Source organism: Glycine soja, chromosome 13 (assembly GCF_004193775.1).
Source record: "Glycine soja cultivar W05 chromosome 13, ASM419377v2, whole genome shotgun sequence".
Lineage (NCBI taxonomy): Eukaryota > Viridiplantae > Streptophyta > Magnoliopsida > Fabales > Fabaceae > Glycine > Glycine soja.
In genome coordinates, this window is record NC_041014.1 from 14,595,406 (window position 1) to 14,621,519 (window position 26,114).

Consider the following 26,114-nt stretch of genomic DNA (forward strand, 5'->3'; position numbering starts at 1 on the left):
CTATTTACTCCTCAATTATAATAGTTTTAAGTCAATGAAAAAAATAGAGCAATACTTTAATTGAAGATAATATTTAGTCATTTCATTATTATTATTATTATTATTATTATTATTATTATTATTATTATTATTATTATTATTATTATCCATTTTAAGTTTTTACTTTTGATAAGATCAGCCCTCATAATTGATTTTAAGCATTAACAATATTTTACTCGTGCATTTTTTATGTAGACTTTTTCGACAAATTTTATGATTTTTTTTGTGAATATATTTTACATTTTTTTTTATTTTGCATATGCTTTTGAAAAAAATATGATTATTTCTTAAATTGTAAAAAGGTTATAGAAAAATTATTTTTTTTCTGCATATTCTCGTTTAAATTTTGTTGTATGTTAAAAACCTAATGTTTCTTACAGATTTTTTGTTTCTTACAAAAAGATTTTATAGATGAATTCTCTAATTTATTCAAATGAGAATATAAAAGTCGTGAAAGAGAACTTAAGAAATATTTTTAATAAAGTAGAAAAGTATTTTAATTTCATAAAGACAATTAACTAAGAACGTAATTAATATTTAAATAATATATCGTTAAATGTTTAAAATCACTCACAAGTAATTATATTATCAAAATCATTACATTTGATTGATATATTATATCTTAATTATTTTGAATCTTTCAAATTTTTTCTCAACTTGATCCATCACAACTTGAGTATACTGTATACAATATAATAAAATTTAAAATTAAGCCAAAATCCAACTTTTATTAAGCTAACGTCCCACAAATATATTGAGTAGCTTGATCTTATTTCCAACGACATAATTAACAAGATTTGGATCGCTATTGTTTAATTTTAGTCACTTTTTGGTGTTAGCCAGCTTGTTTGCCTAATATTACAACCATTGAAATTTGGAACTTTGATCATTACTGAATTTAAACTGGTTTAGCTGAACTTAGAAAATGATTACATTAATTTGAAAAATAAAAATGGAATAATGTTTCTGCAAAATACATCAATATATCAGCACAACAGGATTTATTTCAATGGAAACCAAGTCCAGCATAACTATCCATTTAGCTTCATTTGTTCATTCCTGTTGCATTCTTCACAGCATCAGCAGCTCCTTGTGCTTTAGCCTGCATTTGTTGTCCAACCTATATACACAACAAAATAGACTTACTTTTAGGGGCTGCAATTTAATTTAATATTGAATATATATATGGATTGATGAACATATAAACATTATGAAATCATTATTAATTACTGCCTTCGTTTTTATTTATAAGCTCAATTTTTTAAAGTTATTTGTTATATGAATCTATTATATATTTTGCATTAGTTATTTTTAGACAAATAAAATATATAGGAACCTCTTGCAAGGACTCTTGAGCAGATTGAGCAGCATTGCTAGCCTTGTCCATCACTGTGTTAGCCTTTTCCTGCAATAGCACAAAAAACCTTGTCTAAGAGTTATCAAAATTGAGCACATATGTAGCACAAATTATTGGGTAGTCTTGGACTAAGTATCCTTCATCCCGACTAATTTATATGACACGGTTAAAAATTTTAATTTATAAGAAAAAATTAATAATATTTAGCTATATGTCTTGTGAAGAGTTAATTGAGACATTGACGGTTTAAATTATCTAATAATTTCTCCTGCATAAAATGATTATTAGATAATTCGGAACCACTACGGTTTTGAGCAGTTTCTACTTGACACAGAAAATTAAAGACATATACCTGAGCTTGGCCCTTTGCTTGTCCAGCATTGTTGCTCATGTTTTGGGAGTCCATCTTGATTCTTGTATTAAACTGTTTTGTGAAAACCAAGTGTTGTTTTTGTTTTTCAATTGCATATTTTCTCAATCTCTGTCGTAACTTATATAGTTTCTCAATACTAGTACATTGCAACATTCAACACGTGTTTCTTCCCACGTTTTGCTATACACAATGGTGATTCACATTTTCCTCCTTTACATGCGTATTCAAGGGCACATGTCATGCCATTCTTCGATTCTTGGGCCGTTGTTGATCAACATATATCCATGTGGATGAGGTTCATTCATTATTGCAATCTCCTACCTTAGCTTTGGACGAGTTCTTATATCTTATTTACTAATAATAGGGAAATTTCAGTTCCATATAATGGCTGAAATCTTGGCTAGAAAGTCCACACATCCAAGTGTGAGATACTAGGTCATGCTTGGGTAGCATTAATAAATCTATCCTGGGTATATCATATCAGCATGCTACATCAAGCTAGCTAGTAACAGAAAACAATTTGCATTGGCATAAATGGAGGAGTCCATTAATTTTGAAAAACTCGATAAACCCAAAAATTCAAACTAAATTAATACCTTTAGTGCAATTTGTGCTTATATATTTGGGTTTAAGCCAAATCAAACTTATGTAATTTAATCATATTGAAGGTCAGGCGTTATCGTGGTACCAATGGATGAACTGCAACAGTTTCTTCACCTCATGGCCCATGATGCTCCAAGCTCTAGAGTCTCGGTTTGCTCCATTCGTCTACGGTGACCCGCAAAGAGCTGTGTTTAAGTTGTAGCAGAAGGGAACTATTACAGATTATCTTACAGACTTTGAACGCTTGGCTAATCGGATTGTCGGCCTTGCCTCGACGTTCCTGTTGAGTTGTTTCATCTCTGACCTCATGCCAAAACTACACCGTGAGGTGAAAGCCCATCAACCTCCCTCACTTAGTTAAGCTATCGCTCTAGCCTGCCTTCAAGAAGATAAAATTAACGATTACCACTGCAGTCTGCGATTTACCACCTCTACTCTGCCTTCTCCATCTTTGGGCGGAAACCCACCCCCCAAAATTTATTTTAAGCGATTGACATCGGAAGAAATGGAGGTGCGCAGAGACAAAGGCCTCTGCTATCATTTTGACGAGAAATGAACTCTCAATCATCGATGCAAGCCCCGTCTCCATTTATTCATTGCCGACGACAACTACGAACCCACAAACCTTGCTCCTACCACTGACACCGACATCTCCCTTACCATTGAACCTTCCTCCAGCACTATTCCCTAGATCAGTCTCAATGCTCTGGCTGGGATGCCCGCACCAAAAACCTTTCATGTTTTCGGAACTCTTTGCCATCACCGCATCATTACTTTGATAGATGGTAGTAGCACGTATAATTTCATTCAATCTTGGCTCACCAAGTTTCCCACTCTCTCGTCTTCACCAACGCCTCCCCTCCAAGTGATGGTAGGAAATGGAAGCGTCCTTGAGTGTAACACCACTTCCCCATAGGTGAACATGGACATCCAAGGTCATAGATTCACTCTCGTTATGTTTTATCTTCCCTTAAGTCACTAGGCCAATTAGCCACTGATTATGACACTCTCACCATGTCCTTCGTTCATTTGGGCCAAACTGTTCATCTTTTTGCTGATGTACCCTCACCTTATCCACTACCTCAGCCGAACAACTCAAATGTTTCGCCTAAACACAGAGTATCTCAGCCCTGTTCTATATAACACCAATCTCGGCCCACCCCACTTCTTCTCCTTCAACACAACACCCCCCCCCACGACCTTGAAACACCCACCCTCATCACCTCTGTCCTTGACCACTTCACAAACATCTTTCACAAACCTAATTCCCTTCCCCCTACTCGACCAATTTCCCACCATATCCATTTTCTTCCGAACTCAGCCCTGGTAAACATCAAACCTTACCGGTACCCACATTACCAGAAAACAGAGCTTGAACAACAAATCGCTTCCACGTTAGAATCAGGGTTGATACGGCCCAACTTCAGTGCATTTTCCTCCCCTGTCCTTCTCGTCAAGAAGAAAGATGGAAGTTGGAGGTGTTGCATAGGTTACAGGGCCCTTAACGCCATTACGGTGAAGGATCGCTTTCCCATGCCCACCATTGACGAGCTACTGGACAAACTCGGTCATGCTTCTTTTGGCTTTCCAAGTTAGATTTACGGAAGGGATTCCACCAAATTCGGATGGCGGAAGAAGATATCCACAAAACCGCATTTCACACACATCACGACCACTATGAGTTCAAAGTGATGTTGTTTGGCTTATGTAATGCATCATGCACCTTTCAGGCGACCATGTATCCCGTACATCACAATTGGTAAACATATTAATTATTTTAAGGCTTAAATATGTTTTTTATCTATAATAAATATTTAATTTTTGTATAAATTTTTGTTTTGCTTTGAGCACCTAATAAAATAATAATTTTATTTTTTATCTTTGATGTTTTTTTTAGTTTATGATAAATTAACAAATTTTGTATTTGCTTTATGATAAAAAAAATTCATTTATAATTAGTCAAGACTAAACTAAAATCCACTAATTTATCATGGAACAAACACAAAATTCATTAATTTATTAGGATTAAAAAAAAATATCAAAACCAAAAAATAAAATTATTGTCTTATTAGAGAGACGATGAAAACAAAAATTTATAAAAAAATATATGTAAAACTTGAGTATTTATTTGAGATAAAAAATACTTAAACCTTGTTTTAATTAAGTAGCCATGTCCCATATTAGAAGACACAAATTAAACTAGCTGGCTAGATGTGATAAAATTTAAAGTTGAGACATGTCAAACTTTTATTGAGCTAACCGCACACAAATCTATTGAGTAGCTCGATCTAATTGCCATCCCTACTGTCACAAATTTTGGATCACATCTTCATAGTCACTTTTTAGTGTTAGTCAGTGTGTTTCCGTATGTTAGAATTTAGAACCAATACAAAATTCACCAAAAGAAAAAAAAAAAGATAAAACTATTCAAATTGAAACTTGAATCTTGATCATTAACGAAACTGGTTCCGCTAAACTAATGATGGAAAATGATTACATTTGAAATAAAATGGAATCATGTTAATGTTTCTGCAAAATGAAATAAAATGAATACATTTGAAACCAAAATGAATCTCGTTTCTGCAAGATACATAAATCAGCAGTGCATAACAGGGTTTATTTCAATGGAAAACCAAGTCCAACATAATGATCCACTAAAGCTTCATTAGTTGTTCATCCCTGTTGCATTCTTCACAGCATCAGCTGCTCCTTGTGCTTTAGCCTGCATTTGCTGCCCTGCCTGTGTACACAAAAATTTAAAATAAATTAACTTAATTTTAGGGTGTCCAATTTATTAAGATTTTAATTTTCATGTCTTGATAATGTATAATATTTTTATACTATTAACTAATCAGAAATCATGATAAATTATAATATAATTATTATAAGATTCAACAAACATATCATATATATATATATATATATATATATATATATATATATATATATATAAAATAAATTTCTAATCGAACGACCGTGTAATTCTTTACACGGTGTACGAATATATTTATTCATTTATTAATGAATATATGGATTGAACATGTGCATGTTATCACATCATTATTAATTAATCTATTTGATTTGGACAAAAGTTGACAAAATCAATGTAGAAGAACCTGTTGCATGGAGTTTTGAGCAGATTGAGCAGCACTGCTAGCCTTGTCCATCATGTTGCCAGCCTTTTCCTGCAATAGCACAAAAATACTTGTGCGTGAGTTCTCAATATTATCGAGCACATGAAGAAACTATTCAGATAAAAAGTTAAAGGCATATACTTGAGCTTGGCCCTTGGCTTGTCCTGCATTGTAGCTCATGTTTTGGGAGTCCATATCTTGATTCTCGTACTAATTAAACTGTTTGTGAAAATCAAGTATTGTTTTAATTTTTCGATTGCATCTTTTTTCTGATTCTCTGTTGTAACTTATATAGTTTCTCAATGCACTGAAGCATTCAACACGTGTTTCTTCTCACATTTTGTTACACAAACTATGGTTCTCAGTTTACTCCTTCACTTATGTTTTCTAGGGCACGTGCTATCCCAATTTTGGAAAGTGGCTTCCGCATTTGTTGATCATCATATATGCATGTGGAGGAGATTCATTCATTATTTCAATCTCCCACTTAATTAGCTAAGACGAGTTCTTATCTCATTTGCCAATAGAGAAATCTTAATACCATTTTTATAATCTTTTAGTAGAAAGGTCGACACACGTATAACAAATTGTGACATACTAAATGTGATGCATGCATGAGTATCATTTATCTGTCTATCCAAGGTAACTAGGTGTGTAAATACCGTTAATTTTGTTTGACGAGTTGTTAAGAAAAATAAACAAGATTGTGTAATTACTAGTTAATATGTGATTATATTATATTAACTAGACATTGAAATCGTGCCTTGCACAGGATTTTTTAAATTATATGTATATATATATATATATATATATATATATATATATATCATTTTATATTTATTTATTTATATAAATAAAAATAATAATTTTTAAATATTTAGTATTATGTTAAACATAATTATATTGCATCACCATTATCTGGCAAATGAGATTTCTCTATTGGCAAATGAGATTATAAAAATGGATTATAAAAATGGTATTAAGATTTCTCTATTGGCAAATGAGATAAGAACTCGTCTTAGCTAATTAAGTGGGAGATTGAAATAATGAATGAATCTCCTCCACATGCATATATGATGATCAACAAATGCGGAAGCCACTTTCCAAAATTGGGATGGCACGTGCCCTAGAAAACATAAGTGAAGGAGTAAACTGAGAACCATAGTTTGTGTAACAAAATGTGAGAAGAAACACGTGTTGAATGCTTCAGTGCATTGAGAAACTATATAAGTTACAACAGAGAATCAGAAAAGATGCAATCGAAAAATTAAAACAATACTTGATTTTCACAAACAGTTTAATTAGTACGAGAATCAAGATATGGACTCCCAAAACATGAGCTACAATGCAGGACAAGCCAAGGGCCAAGCTCAAGTATATGCCTTTAACTTTTTATCTGAATAGTTTCTTCATGTGCTCGATGATATTGAGAACTCACGCACAAGTATTTTTGTGCTATTGCAGGAAAAGGCTGGCAACATGATGGACAAGGCTAGCAGTGCTGCTCAATCTGCTCAAAACTCCATGCAACAGGTTCTTCTACATTGATTTTGTCAACTTTTGTCCAAATCAAATAGATTAATTAATAATGATGTGATAACATGCACATGTTCAATCCATATTTACATTCATTAATAAATGAATAAATATATTCGTACACCGTGTAAAGAATTACACGGTCGTTCGATTAGAAAAAAATTTATTATTTTATATATATATATATATATATATATATATAAATAATATGTTTGTTGAATCTTATAATAATTATATTATAATTTATCATGATTTCTAAATAGTTAATAGTATAAAAATATTATACATTATCAAGGCATGAAAATTAAAATCTTAATAAATTGGACACCCTAAAATTAAGTTAATTTATTTTAAATTTTTGTGTACACAGGCAGGGCAGCAAATGCAGGCTAAAGCACAAGGAGCAGCTGATGCTGTGAAGAATGCAACAGGGATGAACAACTAATGAAGCTTTAGGGGATCATTATGTTGGACTTGGTTTTCCATTGAAATAAACCCTGTTATGCACTGCTGATTGATGTATCTTGCAGAAACGAGATTCATTTTTGTTTCAAATGTATTCATTTTATTTCATTTTGCAGAAACATTAACATGATTCCATTTTATTTCAAATGTAATCATTTTCCATCATTAGTTTAGCGGAACCAGTTTCGTTAATGATCAAGATTCAAGTTTCAATTTGAATAGTTTTATCTTTTTTTTTTCTTTTGGTGAATTTTGTATTGGTTCTAAATTCTAACATACGGAAACACACTGACTAACACTAAAAAGTGACTATGAAGATGTGATCCAAAATTTGTGACAGTAGGGATGGCAATTAGATCGAGCTACTCAATAGATTTGTGTGCGGTTAGCTCAATAAAAGTTTGACATGTCTCAACTTTAAATTTTATCACATCTAGCCAGCTAGTTTAATTTGTGTCTTCTAATATGGGACATGGCTACTTAATTAAAACAAGGTTTAAGTATTTTTTATCTCAAATAAATACTCAAGTTTTACATGTATTTTTTTATAAATTTTTGTTTTCATCGTCTCTCTAATAAGATAATAATTTTATTTTTTGGTTTTGATATTTTGTTTTAATCCTAATAAATTAATGAATTTTGTGTTTATTCTATAATAAATTAGTGAATTTTAATTTAGTTCTCACTAATTACAAATAAAATTCTTTTATCATAAAACAAATACAAAATTTGTTAATTTATCATAAACTAAAAAAAACATCAAAGATAAAAAAAAATAAAATTATTATTTTATTAATACTCAAAGCAAAACAAAAATTTATATAAAAATTAAATATTTATTATAGATGAAAAACATATTTAAGTCTTAAAAAATACAATTGTTCTTGTGTGAGTCTTAAATATTTTACACATCACTAGAAAAAAGGAAAATGTATAACCTAAATCATCCTTACTTGGCTAGCTTATCAAAACAAAATCCAATGCATGCTTAGCTAAACCATATGTATTGTACAAACTTCCATGATGACCCTTGGGATTCCAGGGTACCATACTAGAGATGGGGATCGTTCGTGCCGTAATTTTCATACAAACAGCACATTCCTTGTTTAGTTCTACGTTGATAATGAACATAATAACCAATGCATGCCCTTTTCCATGAAAATTGATTTTGGCATGCTACATTCTCTCTTCCAATGCGGGTACTTCTACTAATGAATAGGTGATGACCTAGTGCAACTTAATTTTAAGAAGCTACCTCTCCAATCAAAATAGGCCACGTGTAAAGTTCAAGTGCATTCCCACACATGGCAGCCATAGAATGCATGTCTTGTGTGATGTCTGTGATTGGAATATCACCATAAAAGTGATCTATTGTAGCCAAGGACAAGAGAAGATAAGACACAGAAAATAAAGACATATGGTTTAACTTGGAACTTCATCAAAGGTTATGGTCGAGTTGGTGCGAGGAAGGGGCACTGTCAGTCTAGCTGTTGTCTCGTCAGATTCGTCCTTAGGTTGTGTATCTATTTTGTCAGTTTGTAGTTTTTAATTGTTGAATTCTTTTCTTACGTTGGGTCAATTTTGTTCAATGCTCTATTGCTAGGTATATATAATATTGGTCATTAGTTTCCGATTCTTTCTGTTTTTAATTTCCTAACTGAACTTTTCTTAGTTAGTACACCATGCGGACGTGTTGGCCCTAATTTAATTTAATTTCTTAACTCTCTTCTTTTCTTTATTAATTTATGTGATTGAAATAAAATTAGGAATATATCAAGTAGACGAATCAGTTTTTAATTCAGTTATGAAGATATATGGTTAATTAGTTGTTAACTAAAAAAAATTAACAATAGTTACAAAACAATTTATATGTATTTTTTGAAAAATCGTTAATAATATTATTTTAATGACACAAATATTAGTGACAAAAATTATTAATAATGAATTTTTTTTACCGGTACGTATAATACTTTAATTAATTTCTTGTAGTTGACTCTTGTAACTTCCACAAGTTTTCAGAATCATAAGTTATTAATTATATCATGTCTTATATATTATGAGGATTAAGTTTTCTAGAAATAATTCATTATATTAATTAACTCTATTTTAATTTAATCTTTTTTTAAGGAAAAGCTTATATTAAATAGAGTATAAGGAGTACTCTAATGTATATGTAAAGTGATATCCGTTAATTTGAATAAATATATATGATCTAATAAGATGAAAAAAATTAATATAAAATATGTTTAGTCTGTTAGATTGTAAAATGAACACAATTTGAAAGACAAATAAGAGGAAGATACATGTTTTTGTCTAAATATGATTGGATATTTTTCTCTTTTTAGTGTTTTTCTCTTTGAGGTCTTTTACTGAGTTTCATAAAATGTTTTATTGGAGGATGAAATACCTACAAAGATACTGTGACGCTTAAATAAGATTTTGGCCTAGAGTAATAAATAAACATGTTGTACTAACCTCAAGTCCACAAGCATCGTTATAATCCTCGTATCCGAGATATTATGCACTTATATGCCTGGTGGCCATCACGGTTTTATCCTTGTAAATTACAACTTGGTGGGTTGAGAGAAAAAGTGTTTATAAAATGACCCTTGGTCTTAACTCCTAAGTGATATGGAACTTTTGTGACTACCGAACAAGCCCCACAAGGGACAAGAGTGATCTAGGCCCTTCTTCTAGAGTACATACTTAGCTTATGACCTATACGATCCTTATGCCTTTCATCAAATTTCCCACACCCGTTTATACATACTTCAATGGGCCTTGGACCATGTGGACTTTTATGTTTGATTACCATTTTAGGTAACCCAACTTTACCTTGGGGTTATGCTCCTTGACCATGATTATTGCAATTAATCAAGATGTCTTCTTTATTTGTGTTTAGTTGATTAATGTGGCATTACCCTTCAACTAAAGAGTATTTTGGTTATTCGGACACTTGCCAACATATGATATTGTGCCAAATACCCATATGATATAATATCAATAGATCATATTCAAGCATGTTGAAAATGATTATTTATTGTGTGAGGAGAGATTAAGTTACTTTAATAATAACTTTAAAAAATTTATTCTTCGTCTTAATCTTTCATTTTCTTAAAATGCAATGATTAAGATTAACTAATTACAACCATGTAAAACTCAGGTAATGTAAATCCTTCCCAGGATATATAATTTCTTAATTGTGGAAATGAGTATGTTGGAGCTAAGGAAAGAATTTGAGAGTGTATTTTTCATGCTAAAGTAGGATTCGTCTATATGTTACTTCTAATTAACACTCATGTTGAAGTTTATTTTTGGTACATCATTTATCCGACCTTCTGAACATATGCAGGAAGCAATCACATCTTCCTTAATTTGCTTGGGGGGAAACTAAATATAGCACCCTATCATATGCATGTAGACTCCAACGTACAAAGCTAGCACTACTTGATTTGCATTGGAAGAATACGCAAGGTCACACCCCAAGCAAATGGAAAAAGAAGTTCATTTTTTAGTGGTCATGTGCCATCATGCAATTCCTTATACTAATAACACTTTTTATATTTTTTAACACCAATTTTATTAATTATTAGTGACACAATACGGATAAAAATATATATTTGGGAAATGGACAAAATAAAATTAACATTAATATATGTAATTATATTAATTAATATATTGTAAGATTGTAATATTTTATAAAAACTAAAAATGGGGAAGGAGGAACGTATTAGACCTACTTTTTTTTTCCTTAATTAGTTAGTGAAATAGAAGTAGCGATACATATTATGATATAATTTAGTGGTGGGCAATTGGAGTAGTTTGTACGAGATTTTAAATTTAAATTTTATTTTCATTATTATTAAAAAATAAATATTTTGTAACATACTCTTTATATGAATATACTTATTATTGATTAAAATTTATTTTAAAATATAAATTTTGTAAATTTCACTTCTTGTAAAACTTCATGAATTTATAATTTCTAATAAATTTTAATTAATAAATAATAAAGAGGATGTTAAAAAATACAAAAATTTGTCACTAACAGTCATACTCATTGTTAAGGAAATAACATGAGAACTCCGTTTTGTAACATAAACCCGCTCATTAATTACCGGTGACCCCACCATATGTAAAGTTTTACGTAATAAAATAATGCGTGTGAAAATTATGAAGGCATATGTAATTAACAATTTTCTTTTTAGCTTAGTAATAAATTTAGCCAATGTAAGTTCATTTTTTTTAATTTTGTTGATTGTGAGATTTTTTTTACTCCTTATAAATTTGTATATTTTTAATTTTAGTAACTATAACGGGAAAAATATAAAAAAATATAAGAACTAAAATTTGAGTCCTAAATAATTATTTTTAATATAGTTATTATTGAAGTCAAAAAACTCAACATGCATATATGTGATTGGATGATATCATTTAACAACAAATAAAATCTTGTATCTAATTATCTAAGTTATAATAATATTGATGTGGCTTCATTTCACTATATTGAGCATAATTTTCTTAAGGTTAAGAGATAAGAAAGAAAAAAATATAAATGTGATAAACGATATGATGTGATAAGAAGAAAGAGATAAAAAGAAATCAAAAGTATTGATTAAGTGTTTAAAGAATTGAAAGTGTTAAAAAATTATTATCTTTTTTTATTATTACTTCTATTTTATTTGGTAGCATTGAAATAGGAAGAAAGAAAATGATATAAAGAAGAGATAGAAAATGTGGGCTATTTTGTAGAGGGGAAAGATGAGAGGAATAACAAAACTTAGAATTCACATTTTTTAATTTCTCAACAAAAGTGTGCAAAAATAAACAGTAAAAAATGTTAACAACACTCTCTTTAATATACACTTTTTATTATAGATAAGAGTTTATTGAAAATAAAGAACTTTTGTGGTCTTACTTCTTATTTAATGATTCTTTTTATTAATTTTGTAATTTTTGATAAATTTTAATCAATAACAAAGTATATAACTGTGTGTTAAAAATAATATATTAGAGTGTGTTGTTAATATCTTCTTAACAATATACTTGTTATATGTTTCACATTTTGTGGTGGCTAGATATTGACATTTTTTTTATGATTCTTAGCATTTTTTTGTAATTTGAAACCTTCACAAACATATACCACCAAAATATAATTGATTTTAAAAATTATTTATCTATCAAAATTTTTTATTTTTTTTCTTATTTCTTTTATCTATTTTTATTTATTTTTCTTCAACCAAATATCACAAAAATTTCCTATTTCTCGTATATTTTCATCCACCATATTTCTCTATTCCATATTTACATCCACTTTGTTTCTTTTCTTCAACACACCATTAATTTTTCGTGTTATATAAACTGTATACCTAACCACTTTTTAGTTAGAAATCAATCTATTCCGTGAATTTTTTAAATCATTGCTTAATAAAAAATATATAATCTAGGTATAAATCAAATAAAATTATCAAAGTAGTACTGTTTTTAGATAAGAACCTATATATAGCTTCAAAAACAAAACATATATATATTTTTTACTTTTACCTAATTTGTAAGTCCAAGTACATACTCATCAAATGGAAATTGTACAACTTTTTTAATGCTGTGTCGTGTCTATTTTACTATAATATTTTTTATTATAAAATTTAATTATCAATTTCAACCATACGCTCAATCTTCATACGCGCCCATGTAAATGATTGTTGTAATTAACTATCCCAATTTTAAGAAACGACGAGAACAAATTTAAAAGGACTAAACGGAGTCGCTGCAATTTCTTTTCATCTCATTTTTTTATTTCAAAGAGAGGCAATATATATATATATATATATATATCTTGTGGTATAACACTTTGGATACATATTAGTCTTATAACTCATAAAAGATAGCAAAGATATGTTCCAAATCACGATTCCATTCAAAGCAATGATTTTCTCCTACAAGACTAATAATGGTGTTCTATGAATTTGTCACACCGTCAAACGAACATTTGCTTAGAACAATAATTGAACTGCGTTGTTTTGAAGCTAGACAAACCCCACATGTACTCCATTCATAGTGTCATAGCATATACTAGCTTCCGGTTTCGTACAAAACATTCACATCAATTTACAATCAATCTTCTATAGTAAAGTAAACGCGGATTGATGGATCGGAGTGAATTTTTGTTTTACCACTTTTCTTTGCACACATTTTTCCTGTATTATAAAAAGATGTCTTGATAACGAAGGTAAGGGAAGATTGGTTATAACTTACCTTTATCTCAATTTTTAAGCATTATAAGATTTTTTTTATACATTATAAATAGTATTATCTTCAAAAGTGAAGTATCAAATGTAGAGTATGTGATGAATTTATTATATTTAGGTCTTTGCTATGGTTAACTGTCAAGGTGAAGTTTTTTTCTTCTTCTATGAATGGTCTAAAGCTTTATAAAAAGAACTTTTTTTATATGGATTGGGGTACTCCTTGTACTTGTATCTAATTTTTTTTATATATTTTTTTGCTAATTTTTTTAAAAAATTAAGGCCCTATTTTTGGTGTTAATATTCTGAACTCAAATTTACTTACTTACATTGTTAGGCTTATTACTTTTGAGATATTATTTGTTTTTACTATCCTATGGGGCATGGGCTTCACGAATTGTATCTGAGTGAGTAAAGAAAGAGGGTGTTTATAAATCATTAAGTGGCAATAACACTTTGGATGTCCAAACTTTATTTATACATATAAAAATAAGATGAAATCAGTTTGAAACTCAAGAATTAAAAAATAAATTCTATAAAACTTGATATTTTTTTAAGGGTTAGAAACTTCAGTTTAAGTATTATATTATAATATATTAATATTAGATTATAATTTATTTTTAAGTTTATGAAAAAAATAGTATAATTTTCAATAATATGTTTATATTTAAACTTGAATATGTTATTATATTATTTAACATATTAAGTAAAATATAATATTTAATCATTACTAATTTGATCATAATCAGTTCAATATATTTAAAAATATCGGTATTATATATAATGGTAACATATAATATTAAAACTATGTACGAAACTTATACTTTGGAGGTTTGTTTTTCTTGGTGCCAGTATAAAAGCAAAGCAAGTTTGTCCCACTATAATTGAGCATGCGCCTTGGTTGAGCTTGAAGTGGACTTGACTAGATATCAAAAAGAAAGAAACATGATTAATGGAAAAAAAATAATATGTGGTTCTTTGAAAGGAGAGAGAGGGATGGCAGCTTTTACTTTAGAAAATTTTACTCATTTTGAACAAATTTAGGGGAATGGCTGTTTGCTGAGGGAATACACGGAAGTGGCCCAACTTTGATGGTTATCTTATAGTGGTTTACGGGATCTAAAATAAAGTACTTCCAATCTATGCCATTACCATGACCCAACATTTACAGCTCAACTAAATATATTTATCTTTATAAATAAAAATATATATTTATTTTGTGTTACTTTTTCTTTACACTAACAATCTAAAATAATTTTATATTTGTTAGAGATCTCATGTCAATCAAAGATATTGTCAAAATAAAATATATAAGTAGGTACAACTTTCATCTTACAAATTAATTCTATAGGATTTAATTAGGTACAAGCATAATTTTAAGATAATATTAGAGTCTATCCTAACTATAGTTGTTGAATTTGTCACGTTGTCATCTGCGGTTAAGATGCTAGTAGATCATCCAAAAATGTTTAGTTCTGCAAACTCTACCATCAAGATGTCTAATATTCTTCAACTTTGAGAAGTGGGTTGAAGATCCCTTATTAACTTATTAAGTAGTGATTTTGAAATTATATGATTTATATTATTTTTTATTATAAAAGTAAATCAATAGTAAAACTCAATCTAAAAATGTTGAGAGCAAATTACAACATTATTTTCTTATGTTTCACGTAATTATATAAGTATTTATTGTTTTCTAAACCATTACATTTATCTTTCTTGTAGGAAATGTAAGTGCAAGATTTGAGAGAGTATTGAGGGGTGAGTGTAATATTTTCAACCATAGAAGATGTTTCAAACTTAAATAAAATTAGTGTAAGAAAATACAAAGAATAAAGTTACATGTAATTTGATAAAAAAGAAAAAACTCAGAAAATGTTGCTATAATTTACTCAAATATTTATTCAATGGAAAAGCTTCATAGAATTATTTAATTTCAAAATCAATTCCTTAATATAAAGTTAAACATATAATTTTTTTTACCTAAAATTACGTCTTTGATATTTACACTTAATTCTAATGCATCCAAACATACATTTATATAATTTTTTCTTAACAAAATAGAAAGCCAACAAAGAATTATTCATGGGTCATGGCATAGTGGGTGACCAAATTCATCATCAATTTCGAGCCCCCATAACCCCCCACTTCCTCGAGATTCTCACATTCTCAATACTTTTGTTTTAAAAATTTTGGGGCTTGGAACTTTACTGAGTGTCCAAACCCAGGGAATGTTGGATTCTTCAAAGCCCGAAGCACATATTATCCATCTCATACATAAGCTAATCAACTTATAGGTCAAGTTTTTTGAGTAATTCAACTGAGCATGTAGCTTGCAAGTGCCCATATCTAGGCAAACAGACACTGTCACTAATGTATAAAAATATGAAAGGATTTTGACCATTTTACACCAAAAACAAGGGATAAAAAACGTTGTTATGTTATGTGAATCTGCATAATTTCACTTATACTAGTAAAATAATATGCTCTCTCTCATGGTCCAGTGTGTTTTTTTGGCTTTATTTACTTTGGTGTGAATAAATAATTGTTAAAAAGCTCTTTCTGTTTCCTTGGCATGTGCATGATTAACGCACAACTGAATTTCCCATTCTGTCCCTGGCATATTCTCTCCCCTGCCATGTGTCATTCAAATTTTAACTTCAATTGGCTAATTTTAAGGCCATAACAACACATTATCTTGTTTTACAAAACCTGGCTCAATGGCAGGGCATGCTATGCTAGTTCTCCCTTTATATTATCAAAAGCCTGTCTTATTTTCTTGGGTCTGACACAAGATTTTTGGTGAATGGGATTCTGGCACTTAATTTTTTTGAAAACCACTGCAGAAGAATTGAAAGAACATTCATTTGAGAGGAACTATAATAGCCTCATTATCTTTATCCTTTAGTACTACACTACCATGAGGTGTTTCCAGTACTTGTAATTGGTTCTTTGATATTTTTCCAATCCAATTGAATGGGGAAGCCAAGAGGAGAAGCGATTCTTTGTTTTTTATTTTTCTTCTGGTTTTGGAGCTCTTCGAATGCTTTGCTTTCTCCAAAGGGTGTGAACTTTGAAGGTAAATTTGAACTTTTGTCCTTCATAGTTTCACAGATTTGTACAAAAGCATAAAATTCCATGTCTTCAAATCAGTTCATTAGTGAGAATTTTGAACTGAGTCTTTATGTCTCTCTTGATGTAGTGCAAGCTTTAATGGGCATAAAAGCTTCTCTTGTGGATCCTCATGGTATTCTAGATAATTGGGATGGGGATGCAGTTGATCCATGCAGCTGGAACATGGTCACATGTTCCCCTGAGAATCTTGTTATTAGCCTGTGAGTCTCTCTTCAATCTTCTGCTGCATTTTCAAGTTGGAATGTTTACAAAACAAAAGCTTAAAATGTTGAACATTCCACAACAAATATCAAGGTTGTGTTGTAAAATGTTTTTAACAGTTTGATGAACCTGGTCCTGCTTTTCTAGGGGCATTCCCAGTCAAAATTTGTCTGGCACTCTATCTCCAAGCATAGGAAACCTAACAAATCTTCAGACTGTGTAAGTAATCTTAGAAAACACTATGCATTTTAGAATTCTCAAGATCGATTCTTCTTATATTTATTACTTCCATTAATACTAGTTTGGGTGTTCTGGATCACTTTTCAGGGTGCTACAGAATAACAACATAACTGGACCAATCCCTTCAGAGCTAGGAAAACTTTCCAAGCTTCAAACACTTGATCTCTCTGATAACTTCTTAAGTGGGGAAATTCCCCCCTCTTTGGGTCATCTGAGAAGACTACAATACTTGTGAGCATAAAGCATTTATGAGCAATGATTGAAGCTTAGAATATGTCATATTATCAGTGTAAACTAACCAGGTTTCTTGAATGGTTTCAGGAGGCTTAATAATAACAGTTTTGATGGAGAATGCCCAGAGTCACTAGCTAACATGGCACAGCTTGCTTTCTTGTAATCTTCATGACCAATTTTGTTTTTCTCTTCTGCATTTATTTTGTTTTTTGTATTTCTAATGACTTCTTTGTGATCATCATTTCAGTGACTTGTCTTACAACAATCTGAGTGGCCCTATACCTAAAATTTTGGCCAAATCATTCAGGTAAAACTTTATCTCCCTCCCTCTCTCTGTCTCTTGGCCTTTCACTTTGATGACGTTAATTAATGTATTTCTGTGTTTGCAAAATACAGAAGAATTTTGTACTGACTTCAAAATTCTTCTCATTCCCTTGTGTTGTTTCAGTATTGTAGGAAACCCCCTAGTTTGCGCTACAGAAAAAGAAAAAAATTGCCATGGGATGACACTTATGCCTATGCCAATGAACTTGAACAATACTGAGGGTAAGATACTTTCAGATTTGCTCATGATTTTTTGCAATTGAATGATTTTTCCTTACATCACTTTCCTTATGTTGCATTTTGATACATTCTGCATAATCATTGTACTAATGTTGATAGCAATTTTCTTTGCTTCCCTAGATGCTTCACCATCAGGCAGAAAAAAGGCTCACAAAATGGCCATAGCCTTTGGTTTAAGTTTGGGATGCCTCAGCTTGATAGTTCTTGGTGTTGGACTTGTTCTATGGAGGAGGCACAAGCATAAACAACAGGCATTCTTTGATGTTAAAGGTATATTTCCTATTTAATTGAAGCTTAAAATTATGCATAACTATACTATACAAAACATTGTGCTAGTGCAACATATCTTAAACTTTGAACATATTTGGTCCAATTATAATAGTTCCTCCAATTTATGTCTTAACTCTGAATCACTATAGACCGGCATCATGAAGAAGTCTACCTTGGAAACTTGAAGAGGTTTCATTTAAGAGAACTCCAGATTGCTACCAAGAACTTCAGCAACAAAAACATTCTTGGAAAGGGTGGTTTCGGAAATGTCTACAAGGGAATTCTCTCAGATGGCACTCTTTTAGCAGTCAAGAGGCTTAAAGATGGCAATGCCATTGGAGGAGATATACAATTTCAGACTGAAGTTGAAATGATCAGCTTGGCAGTGCACAGAAACCTCCTCAAACTGTATGGATTTTGCATGACACCAACAGAAAGGCTTTTGGTTTATCCTTACATGTCCAATGGCAGTGTTGCTTCTAGGCTCAAGGGTAAGCTCAACGGTAGAAAGAGACACCTTTTCTACAGTCCCTGATAGAGCTTTTGAGTAAATAATGGTTATTGTATCAGACTTAAGCCCTGTTTGGATAAACTTCCCACTAAGTATTTATAGAAGATTAAAATAAGTAAAATAAATTAAGCTTCTCCTATAAATTAAAATCAACTTATCTACTCAACTCTTATAGAACCTCCCTCATCACTTGATTTCTCCAAAAACTAAGGTACATAAATTGATTTTAACTTCTTATTTTCTTCTCAAAGGTGCATATAGAGAAGTTTATCTAAACAGAACTAAAATGAACATGCATGTGCTATGTAAGTTGAGTGGCTGATTCATATACCAGTGATGGATATTTGCAGGTAAGCCAGTGTTGGACTGGGGCACAAGGAAGCAAATTGCCTTAGGAGCAGCAAGGGGACTACTATACCTTCATGAGCAGTGTGATCCAAAGATAATCCATAGAGATGTGAAGGCTGCAAACATATTGCTTGATGACTATTGTGAGGCAGTGGTAGGAGATTTTGGGCTGGCAAAGCTTTTAGATCACCAAGATTCACATGTCACAACTGCAGTGAGGGGTACAGTTGGGCATATTGCACCAGAGTACCTTTCCACAGGGCAATCTTCTGAGAAGACTGATGTCTTTGGATTTGGCATTCTGCTTCTTGAATTGATCACAGGCCAAAGGGCACTAGAATTTGGCAAAGCAGCCAACCAAAAAGGAGCCATGCTTGATTGGGTAAGCTTGTTTCCCTTTGTCATTCATCAAAGTTCTTTTCCCACTTTGCTAAGTTGAAGAGTAATTGTGTTTTTGGATGAAAATTTGCAAACTTGATTTTACAAAATTAAATTAATTTTGGTTAAAATCTTGTTAAGTTTATTTTAAAAAAGTTATCCTTTATTTTTGTCAAAAAAAAAATTACAAGAAATTTTGAAAAATAAAACGACTATTTGTGCAAAAAGAAAGGCTGAACCAAATGTGTGTCCAGCATATAGTAAAATTTATTGTAAAATTCCAAACTAATGAATGGCTTTGAGACCATTAGATTTGTAAAACATGCACCTATTTATTGTAAAATACGTGCATGTTTGGATTTACATGTTGTGGCTAGTGTCTTGCCTAAGTAGTTTCTGCATTTGTTCTTACATTTGATGTGAAAATACCAATTTATGTGACTTTAGAACGCGTCCAAACACACTATTAATCTGAGTTTGGGACCAAAATCACACCAACGGTAAAAAATAACCAAAGATGTTCTTTTCCTTGAAAACCTTTTATAAAGAGCAACAATGTTTGAGAAAACTATGCTCTTCTGAAAAGTGTAATAAGTCCTTATATGTGGACATTCATTCAGGTAAGGAAACTTCATCAAGAGAAGAAGCTTGAGTTGCTCGTTGACAAGGATCTCAAGACCAACTATGACCGGATTGAGCTTGAGGAAATTGTTCAAGTGGCACTCTTGTGCACACAATATCTTCCGGGCCACAGGCCCAAAATGTCCGAAGTTGTACGCATGCTTGAAGGTGATGGGCTGGCAGAGAAATGGGAAGCCTCACAAAGTGCTGACACTTCTAACTGCAAACCACAAGAACTCTCTTCATCAGATAGGTATTCTGACCTCACTGATGATTCTTCATTGTTAGTCCAAGCCATGGAACTCTCAGGCCCTAGGTGAATTTTTCATAGTCTTCTTTAGTTCTTTTACTTTTAATTTATTTTTCTTTCATATGATCGGTTTTCTAGTTTACTAAAGAAAGTATATGAAATTGAAGAACATATGATAATTGAGTCCATTTGTATGTTGTATGGTATATAGAAGCCTTCAAAGTTGGAAAGGCTTTTGGTTGTTTTACTTATTTCTAATGTACATAGACTTTGTTGAAGATGAGTTTGTAGTGAAAAATTTTGTAAAGTTAAGAGAAAATGAAAATCTTTACTAGTTTTTCAGTGAAACTAGTAATTAAATGATCTTACTTGCCTTCTTTTGTTCATTTCATTATGTTTGATGCTCAATATAATTTATTAGAGATATTTGTCATTTATGTTATTTTTTAAAGAGTTTCTATGGTGTTCCCAATAATTTTAGGGGTTTTGATATTGGTAATTTTTTAATCAATCAAATTATATGTCATTTTTTCGTTAATTATTTTTCATTTTTTCCAATTAGTCCTTGATTATTATTTTTTAAATTTTTAAATTTTTAACTTTTTTAAGATTAAAGATAACTTTAGAAGTTTAAATCCTAAAATCTTTTTTGTTACTTTCAACACTTTTTATAAAAAAAAAAATCTTTTGGGGTTTAGGGTTTAAAAATTTCTTATTATTCTTTCTTAAGCATCGGTTTTATAAAAAAGTGTTAAAAGTAACTAAAAAGATTTTAGAGTTTAAACTTTTAAAGATATCTTTAATCATATTTTCTAATTTAAAAAGTTACAATTTTAAAGCTTTAAAAAATAATAATGATGGACTAATTTGAAAAAACAAAAAAGTAATTAATAAGAAGATAATATGTAATTTGATTGGTTAAAAAATTAACAATATCATAATCCCAAATTATTTGGGCACCCTAAAAACTCTATTTTTTTATTTCAGTCTGTAATTTTACGCGAAAAGTTGAATGATATAGGTCTATGATCCGAGTCCGAGAAATTTGTAAGGATAAGTTGAAAGAAATATTTTCATTGAATTTAATGAAATAATCATATTTTAAAAAATTATAGAAAAACTGTTTAAATTAAAAAATCATGGAAAAAATTTACAAAAAACAAAAAGACAAAATTCATAGGAAAAAACTACATAAGAAATCTACATGAAAAGGTGTTATTAAATCAGTCCTTAAGGGCTGATGTAATGTCATTAATAAAATTAAAAATTTAGTGAAATATATTGTCTATAAATATTATTAAAACTTATTAGTACTGTTGATTACAAATATAAATAATGGTAATACTTATATATAAGGAAGTATTAAATAAGAACTATTTTATTGTTAAAAATTAGTATAAACATAAATATGAAACGTATAATCATATATGGATTATAATAATTAAAATTTATTTAAGATTACATAATAATAATAATAGAATTAAATTTATCAAATTACATTTATACTTTACTATTTTTTGTAATAAAAAATTACATTTAGCATGCGCGCACACAATTTTCAAGATAAGTTGAGTTTGTAGTTGCTTGTCATCCTTAGATTAATTAGATTCGGTTTGTAGTTTATGGTGTGTGAATGAACAACTAAATATTTTGTTATTTGGATTTTTTTTGTCACTAAATGGTTAAATCTCCTTAACTCACATGAATAATTTATTGGCTTAAATATGTTTTTGGTCCCTCATAAATGCTTGTTGTTTGCGTTTGGTTCCCAATAAATTTTTTCTTAGGATCAGGTCCCTAATATTTGAAATTTTTGGTCTCAGATCCTTGCTGTTAGTCCGAATCGTTATCTTTCTACGTGACCATTAACTGGACACGTAAGATTGTGATGTGTGGTGACACGTCGGAATACATGCACGCGTAAGCTAACAAAGTGTTTGCTGACATGTAACGCTATATTTTAATTAAATTATAATTTTATTAAAACATGACCAAAAAATATTTAGGATTTTAGGCAGTGCCAAAACATTGTTGTTTGTTGTGTCTGGTGTGTCTTCTTCTCGCACCGGGTGTCAATTGCGATATAGAAGATGAGTATGTCAGTCTGAGATTCACACTATTACACCTCCGTATAGTTTTGGGTTGTTTTGTTTAGGGCTTCGCACGGTCCAAAGAAGAGAATGACATCTATGTGAGCCTCTTGTTCATCATTTGGGTCCAATTGTGTTCATTGTTTTTGCAACAAGCCGACGATTCAACTAACATCTCGAACCAAAAAGCATCATGACAAGATATTTTGGCGATGTGCTGAGTGGAATGTAAGAAAAGTTTACTTTTGACATATTTGGTTTCTAGTGTGTTTTTGTGGTCTATTTCTATTGTTTTTGGTGTGTGTTCCTGCTTCTTCTTCGATATGTGTGTTTTTTCTTTGTTATATAATGTACAGGAAGATATGAGGTGTAAAAAAAAAATTAATGTTGTATAATGTACTATGCGTGATTAACCTTCACAAAAAAGGCATCTTTTCCAAACCATAAAAAAAAATTAACCCCCCCCCCCCCACCCCCCTAAAAAAATTATTCTAATCAATAGCACAGCCACCATGTGCACCCCATCATATACTGACAAAAAAAGCAAACAAAAAGACAGAATAAACAATACAAATGCAATAAAAAAACACTTAATGATGTACCTTTCTTGATCATGATCTTCACTTTTGGGATCACAACGATGAAGATGAAGACCAAATGTCACACCCACGCGTCGTCTAAACAAACCCTCTAGGATAGCAACAACAAACCAAATCATTAACCCTAATAACCTTCTGTCAAGAACTTTGATGGAAACCTAGCAAGCAACAGAGAAACATGTTTGTCTTCTGAAGCAATGCCGTTACGCCTTTTCTATATGATGCAAATGACGTCATTTTTTTAACCTACAGTGGCCTTCATTCAAATGACGTCGTTTTCTTTGTTTTTTTTTAAAATTAATCATATGTGTAAAACCATTAACACCAAAGGTTACATGTGGCAACACACATGTAATCTTACGTGTCCATTTAACGGCCACGTAGGCAGATAATGATTTCGGACTAACGACAAGGATTTGAGACAAAAATTTTCAAATATTAGGGATGCGATCCGAAGGAAAAATTTATTAAGGACCAAACATAAAAAATAAGTATTTATTAGGGACCAAAAATATATTTAAGCCTAATTTTTTTAAAGAAATTTGGGGAGCCATGACCCCCCTATGTCATAATTAAGCTCTGTTGTTGCACATATAGGATTTTGAAAGGTCCCTAGAATAATTTTTTGAGCTCCTCAAGATTCGTTGGATCGACGCACTCTATAGTTCTCCTAGGTCAACCTCTAATTCCACAATACCAATTACAACTTGTACATGTTGAATCCAAATGTAAAAAGAAAAATGATTGTCACAGCAATGTGGTTCAATGTTTCGAGATAAGGATTTTCCATGACCACCAATGGTGCTTCATAATTTTCAAGAACAGGAAAGAAACAAAATAGAAGAATGATCGATATCAATACAAGAAGAATGACCAAAAAAAAAAAAAAGAAAACAAAAATAATGAACCATGACAAGAACAAAAAAAAAAAGGAGCAATGAAGTGTAACAAGAACCAAATCAATACAAGAAGAATGAACCAAAAAAACACACATTTTAATTTTAATTTTTAAAAAGAATATAAAAGAAAAGATAATACATCGATACATATTTTCATAGGCTTTGAAAAGAGAATAGAAAGAAATTGCCTACTCTCCTTAGAGAGAGACAACAAAGCATAATGTTTTTTATAAGTGCTAGCATGATTCTCATCTTTTAATGCAATGGAAGTAACTTTTTGTGTCATTTTGAAGCCAATATATGAGACAGGGCCAAGACTAAATCTGTTGATACTTCTGGAATATTATCTATTTTGTATTTGATCACTTGCTAGTTGATTTTATTGGGTTAATGGTTTCAATAATTTTTCTTTTGTTTTTGGAATATTTTTATTTAGTGGATTTTTTTTTCCTTTTAACCAGTTAGTCTGAAATGAAAAGTTGGAAGAATATATAAAGAAACGCTCTAAGGAATTTAGGCATTTATTGATCTCCAGTTTAACAAGTTTTACTACATTTCTGTTTATCCTTCTTTTTTATGCTTGAGGCTAATTGATAGCTGAGAATTATTCTACATTTTATTTTCAAGCTGCACTTGAAGATGTAAGGGTTTTGAACATAAACATACAAGTATTTTTTTTAGGACCAAAATGGATGTCTCTCTTGTTTTTCCTTGATTTGTGTTGGTAACAAACTATAAACCTAGTTAACAAGATTTTTCTACCTCTAGATAGGTGAAGTCTGATTTCTATTGCCAATGGTTGGCAGACTGCCCTTCCTCCATGCTACTTGAAATGAATGTACTAGCCAAGCATGTAAAGGTGAGGATTTATGTACTTTTTTTTTTTCTGGTGTCTTCATATCATTTACTCTTGCTAGAGATTTATTAGTTTATACTGATATTATGTTTTTTTTTGCAGTGTTAACCAGTGTAATGAATTCCAGGCTGGTCCTTCAAGGCTGACTTAGAGGACTTACAAAAAGCATATTATGTGGTTAATTAGTGTGTTCAAATGTATGATCATTATGGATGTATTGTGGATCAAATATTTGCAATGTTAACTTATATTGTATACTTTCTTCGCAGGTTTAGTCTCTTAATATATGTAATTCTGATTATTTTCATCATTTTTTCCTTCAATATATTTATTTTCATTAAAATTGATAAGTATTGTTGTTATTATATACAAAATTTTAGTCTATGGGCCAGTACAATTAGAAAATGGTATATTTCTTTCTTTCTTGTTATTTTTAAAAAAGAAGGCAACATCCTTAAAAAAAATGTGTTTTGGTGTTAAAAATCTATTTTGGCCCAGGGCCAAATAGTATATTAGAAAATGGCCAATGTTTTTCCTCCTTTAAAAAAAATAAGCAAAATCCTTAAAAAGCTAAAAAAAGGATTTTTTTGGTAAAAAAAAATTATTCAAACCCAAATTGGATTCAATTCGAATGTATCCATATGACCCAAACCGTCATCCACAATACCCGAACATGCAAATGGTCGGATGTGGGCCAAAAATTGTTGAGTTTGATTTCATCTAGATTGACAGGTTTGGGCCCGAACCCACCCAAACCCAACCAACATATGGATAATTTTATTCTAGACCAAGCATCATCAATTGTTTACGAAGATATCTTAAGGCTAGAAGCTCTTTTAAGAGCTTCTTTATTGAAAAAAATTCTATATTTTCAATAGAAAAGATCTTAAAAGCACTTGTGACTTGAATCCAAACAGGCCTGTTGTTTCTTTCTACAACTCTGTTCTTAAGATACCTAAAATGATTTAGATCAATATGGTTTGTCTTATATATAGGTTGGGCAATAAGTTCAATCCGTAACAATTTTAATTACTACCTGAGTTGTTACTATTTAGAGAATAATCTCGTTATATGCAACTTAGGAGAAGTAATACTATACAACTGCTTCTCCAGATAAAAGACAAAAATAACACAAAGATGAATATAACACTCACTAGATAAAGTGA

At 30.7% G+C, this 26,114-nt stretch overlaps 4 protein-coding genes across 5 annotated transcripts; 2 read left to right on the plus strand and 2 right to left on the minus strand.

Annotated features, from left to right (window-relative positions):
• Nucleotides 1–957: 957 nt before the first annotated feature.
• LOC114381115 (stress-induced protein KIN2-like) lies at nucleotides 958–1,844 on the minus strand. The gene is made up of 3 exons (XM_028340295.1): nucleotides 1,749–1,844; nucleotides 1,376–1,444; nucleotides 958–1,159 (listed from the first exon to the last, which is right to left on the minus strand). The coding sequence occupies exons 1-3, from the start codon at nucleotides 1,800–1,802 to the stop codon at nucleotides 1,085–1,087; spliced, it is 198 nt and encodes a 65-aa protein (XP_028196096.1). The 5' UTR covers nucleotides 1,803–1,844; the 3' UTR covers nucleotides 958–1,084.
• A 3,011-nt stretch (nucleotides 1,845–4,855) lies between these two features.
• LOC114381113 (stress-induced protein KIN2-like) lies at nucleotides 4,856–5,750 on the minus strand. The gene is made up of 3 exons (XM_028340294.1): nucleotides 5,648–5,750; nucleotides 5,489–5,557; nucleotides 4,856–5,112 (listed from the first exon to the last, which is right to left on the minus strand). The coding sequence occupies exons 1-3, from the start codon at nucleotides 5,699–5,701 to the stop codon at nucleotides 5,038–5,040; spliced, it is 198 nt and encodes a 65-aa protein (XP_028196095.1). The 5' UTR covers nucleotides 5,702–5,750; the 3' UTR covers nucleotides 4,856–5,037.
• Nucleotides 5,751–6,777: 1,027 nt separating this feature from the next.
• LOC114381235 (stress-induced protein KIN2-like) lies at nucleotides 6,778–7,680 on the plus strand. Its single transcript, XM_028340440.1, has 3 exons — nucleotides 6,778–6,880; nucleotides 6,971–7,039; nucleotides 7,413–7,680. The coding sequence occupies exons 1-3, from the start codon at nucleotides 6,827–6,829 to the stop codon at nucleotides 7,485–7,487; spliced, it is 198 nt and encodes a 65-aa protein (XP_028196241.1). The 5' UTR covers nucleotides 6,778–6,826; the 3' UTR covers nucleotides 7,488–7,680.
• Nucleotides 7,681–16,450: 8,770 nt separating this feature from the next.
• LOC114382698 (protein NSP-INTERACTING KINASE 1-like) lies at nucleotides 16,451–20,867 on the plus strand. 2 transcript variants are annotated; one of them, XM_028342275.1, is made up of 11 exons: nucleotides 16,452–16,831; nucleotides 16,955–17,087; nucleotides 17,236–17,307; nucleotides 17,416–17,559; nucleotides 17,650–17,721; nucleotides 17,810–17,869; nucleotides 18,011–18,108; nucleotides 18,247–18,396; nucleotides 18,546–18,887; nucleotides 19,258–19,637; nucleotides 20,254–20,867. In XM_028342275.1, exons 1-11 carry the CDS (start codon nucleotides 16,729–16,731, stop codon nucleotides 20,572–20,574), a joined length of 1,875 nt encoding a protein of 624 aa, XP_028198076.1. In that variant the 5' UTR covers nucleotides 16,452–16,728; the 3' UTR covers nucleotides 20,575–20,867. The 2 variants fall into 2 exon arrangements, with proteins under 2 accessions (XP_028198077.1, XP_028198076.1); XM_028342276.1 differs by lacking the exon at nucleotides 18,546–18,887 and having other exon boundaries at nucleotides 16,451–16,831.
• Nucleotides 20,868–26,114: the final 5,247 nt, after the last annotated feature.

Bases quoted from the DNA above. Each gene is read 5' to 3' on its own strand.
- LOC114381115 (XM_028340295.1), bottom strand. From the start codon at position 1,802: ATGGACTCCCAAAACATGAGCAACAATGCTGGACAAGCAAAGGGCCAA. The intron at 1,445-1,748 runs GTATATGTCTTT...GTGCTATTGCAG, and splicing joins AAGCAAAGGGCCAAGCTCAG to GAAAAGGCTAACACAGTGAT. The intron at 1,160-1,375 runs GTTCCTATATAT...TTGTGTATATAG, and splicing joins CTCAAGAGTCCTTGCAAGAG to GTTGGACAACAAATGCAGGC.
- LOC114381113 (XM_028340294.1), bottom strand. From the start codon at position 5,701: ATGGACTCCCAAAACATGAGCTACAATGCAGGACAAGCCAAGGGCCAA. The intron at 5,558-5,647 runs GTATATGCCTTT...GTGCTATTGCAG, and splicing joins AAGCCAAGGGCCAAGCTCAA to GAAAAGGCTGGCAACATGAT. The intron at 5,113-5,488 runs GTTCTTCTACAT...TTGTGTACACAG, and splicing joins CTCAAAACTCCATGCAACAG to GCAGGGCAGCAAATGCAGGC.
- LOC114381235 (XM_028340440.1), top strand. From the start codon at position 6,827: ATGGACTCCCAAAACATGAGCTACAATGCAGGACAAGCCAAGGGCCAA. The intron at 6,881-6,970 runs GTATATGCCTTT...GTGCTATTGCAG, and splicing joins AAGCCAAGGGCCAAGCTCAA to GAAAAGGCTGGCAACATGAT. The intron at 7,040-7,412 runs GTTCTTCTACAT...TTGTGTACACAG, and splicing joins CTCAAAACTCCATGCAACAG to GCAGGGCAGCAAATGCAGGC.
- LOC114382698 (XM_028342275.1), top strand. From the start codon at position 16,729: ATGGGGAAGCCAAGAGGAGAAGCGATTCTTTGTTTTTTATTTTTCTTC. The intron at 16,832-16,954 runs GTAAATTTGAAC...CTCTTGATGTAG, and splicing joins AAAGGGTGTGAACTTTGAAG to TGCAAGCTTTAATGGGCATA. The intron at 17,722-17,809 runs GTAATCTTCATG...TCATCATTTCAG, and splicing joins ATGGCACAGCTTGCTTTCTT to TGACTTGTCTTACAACAATC.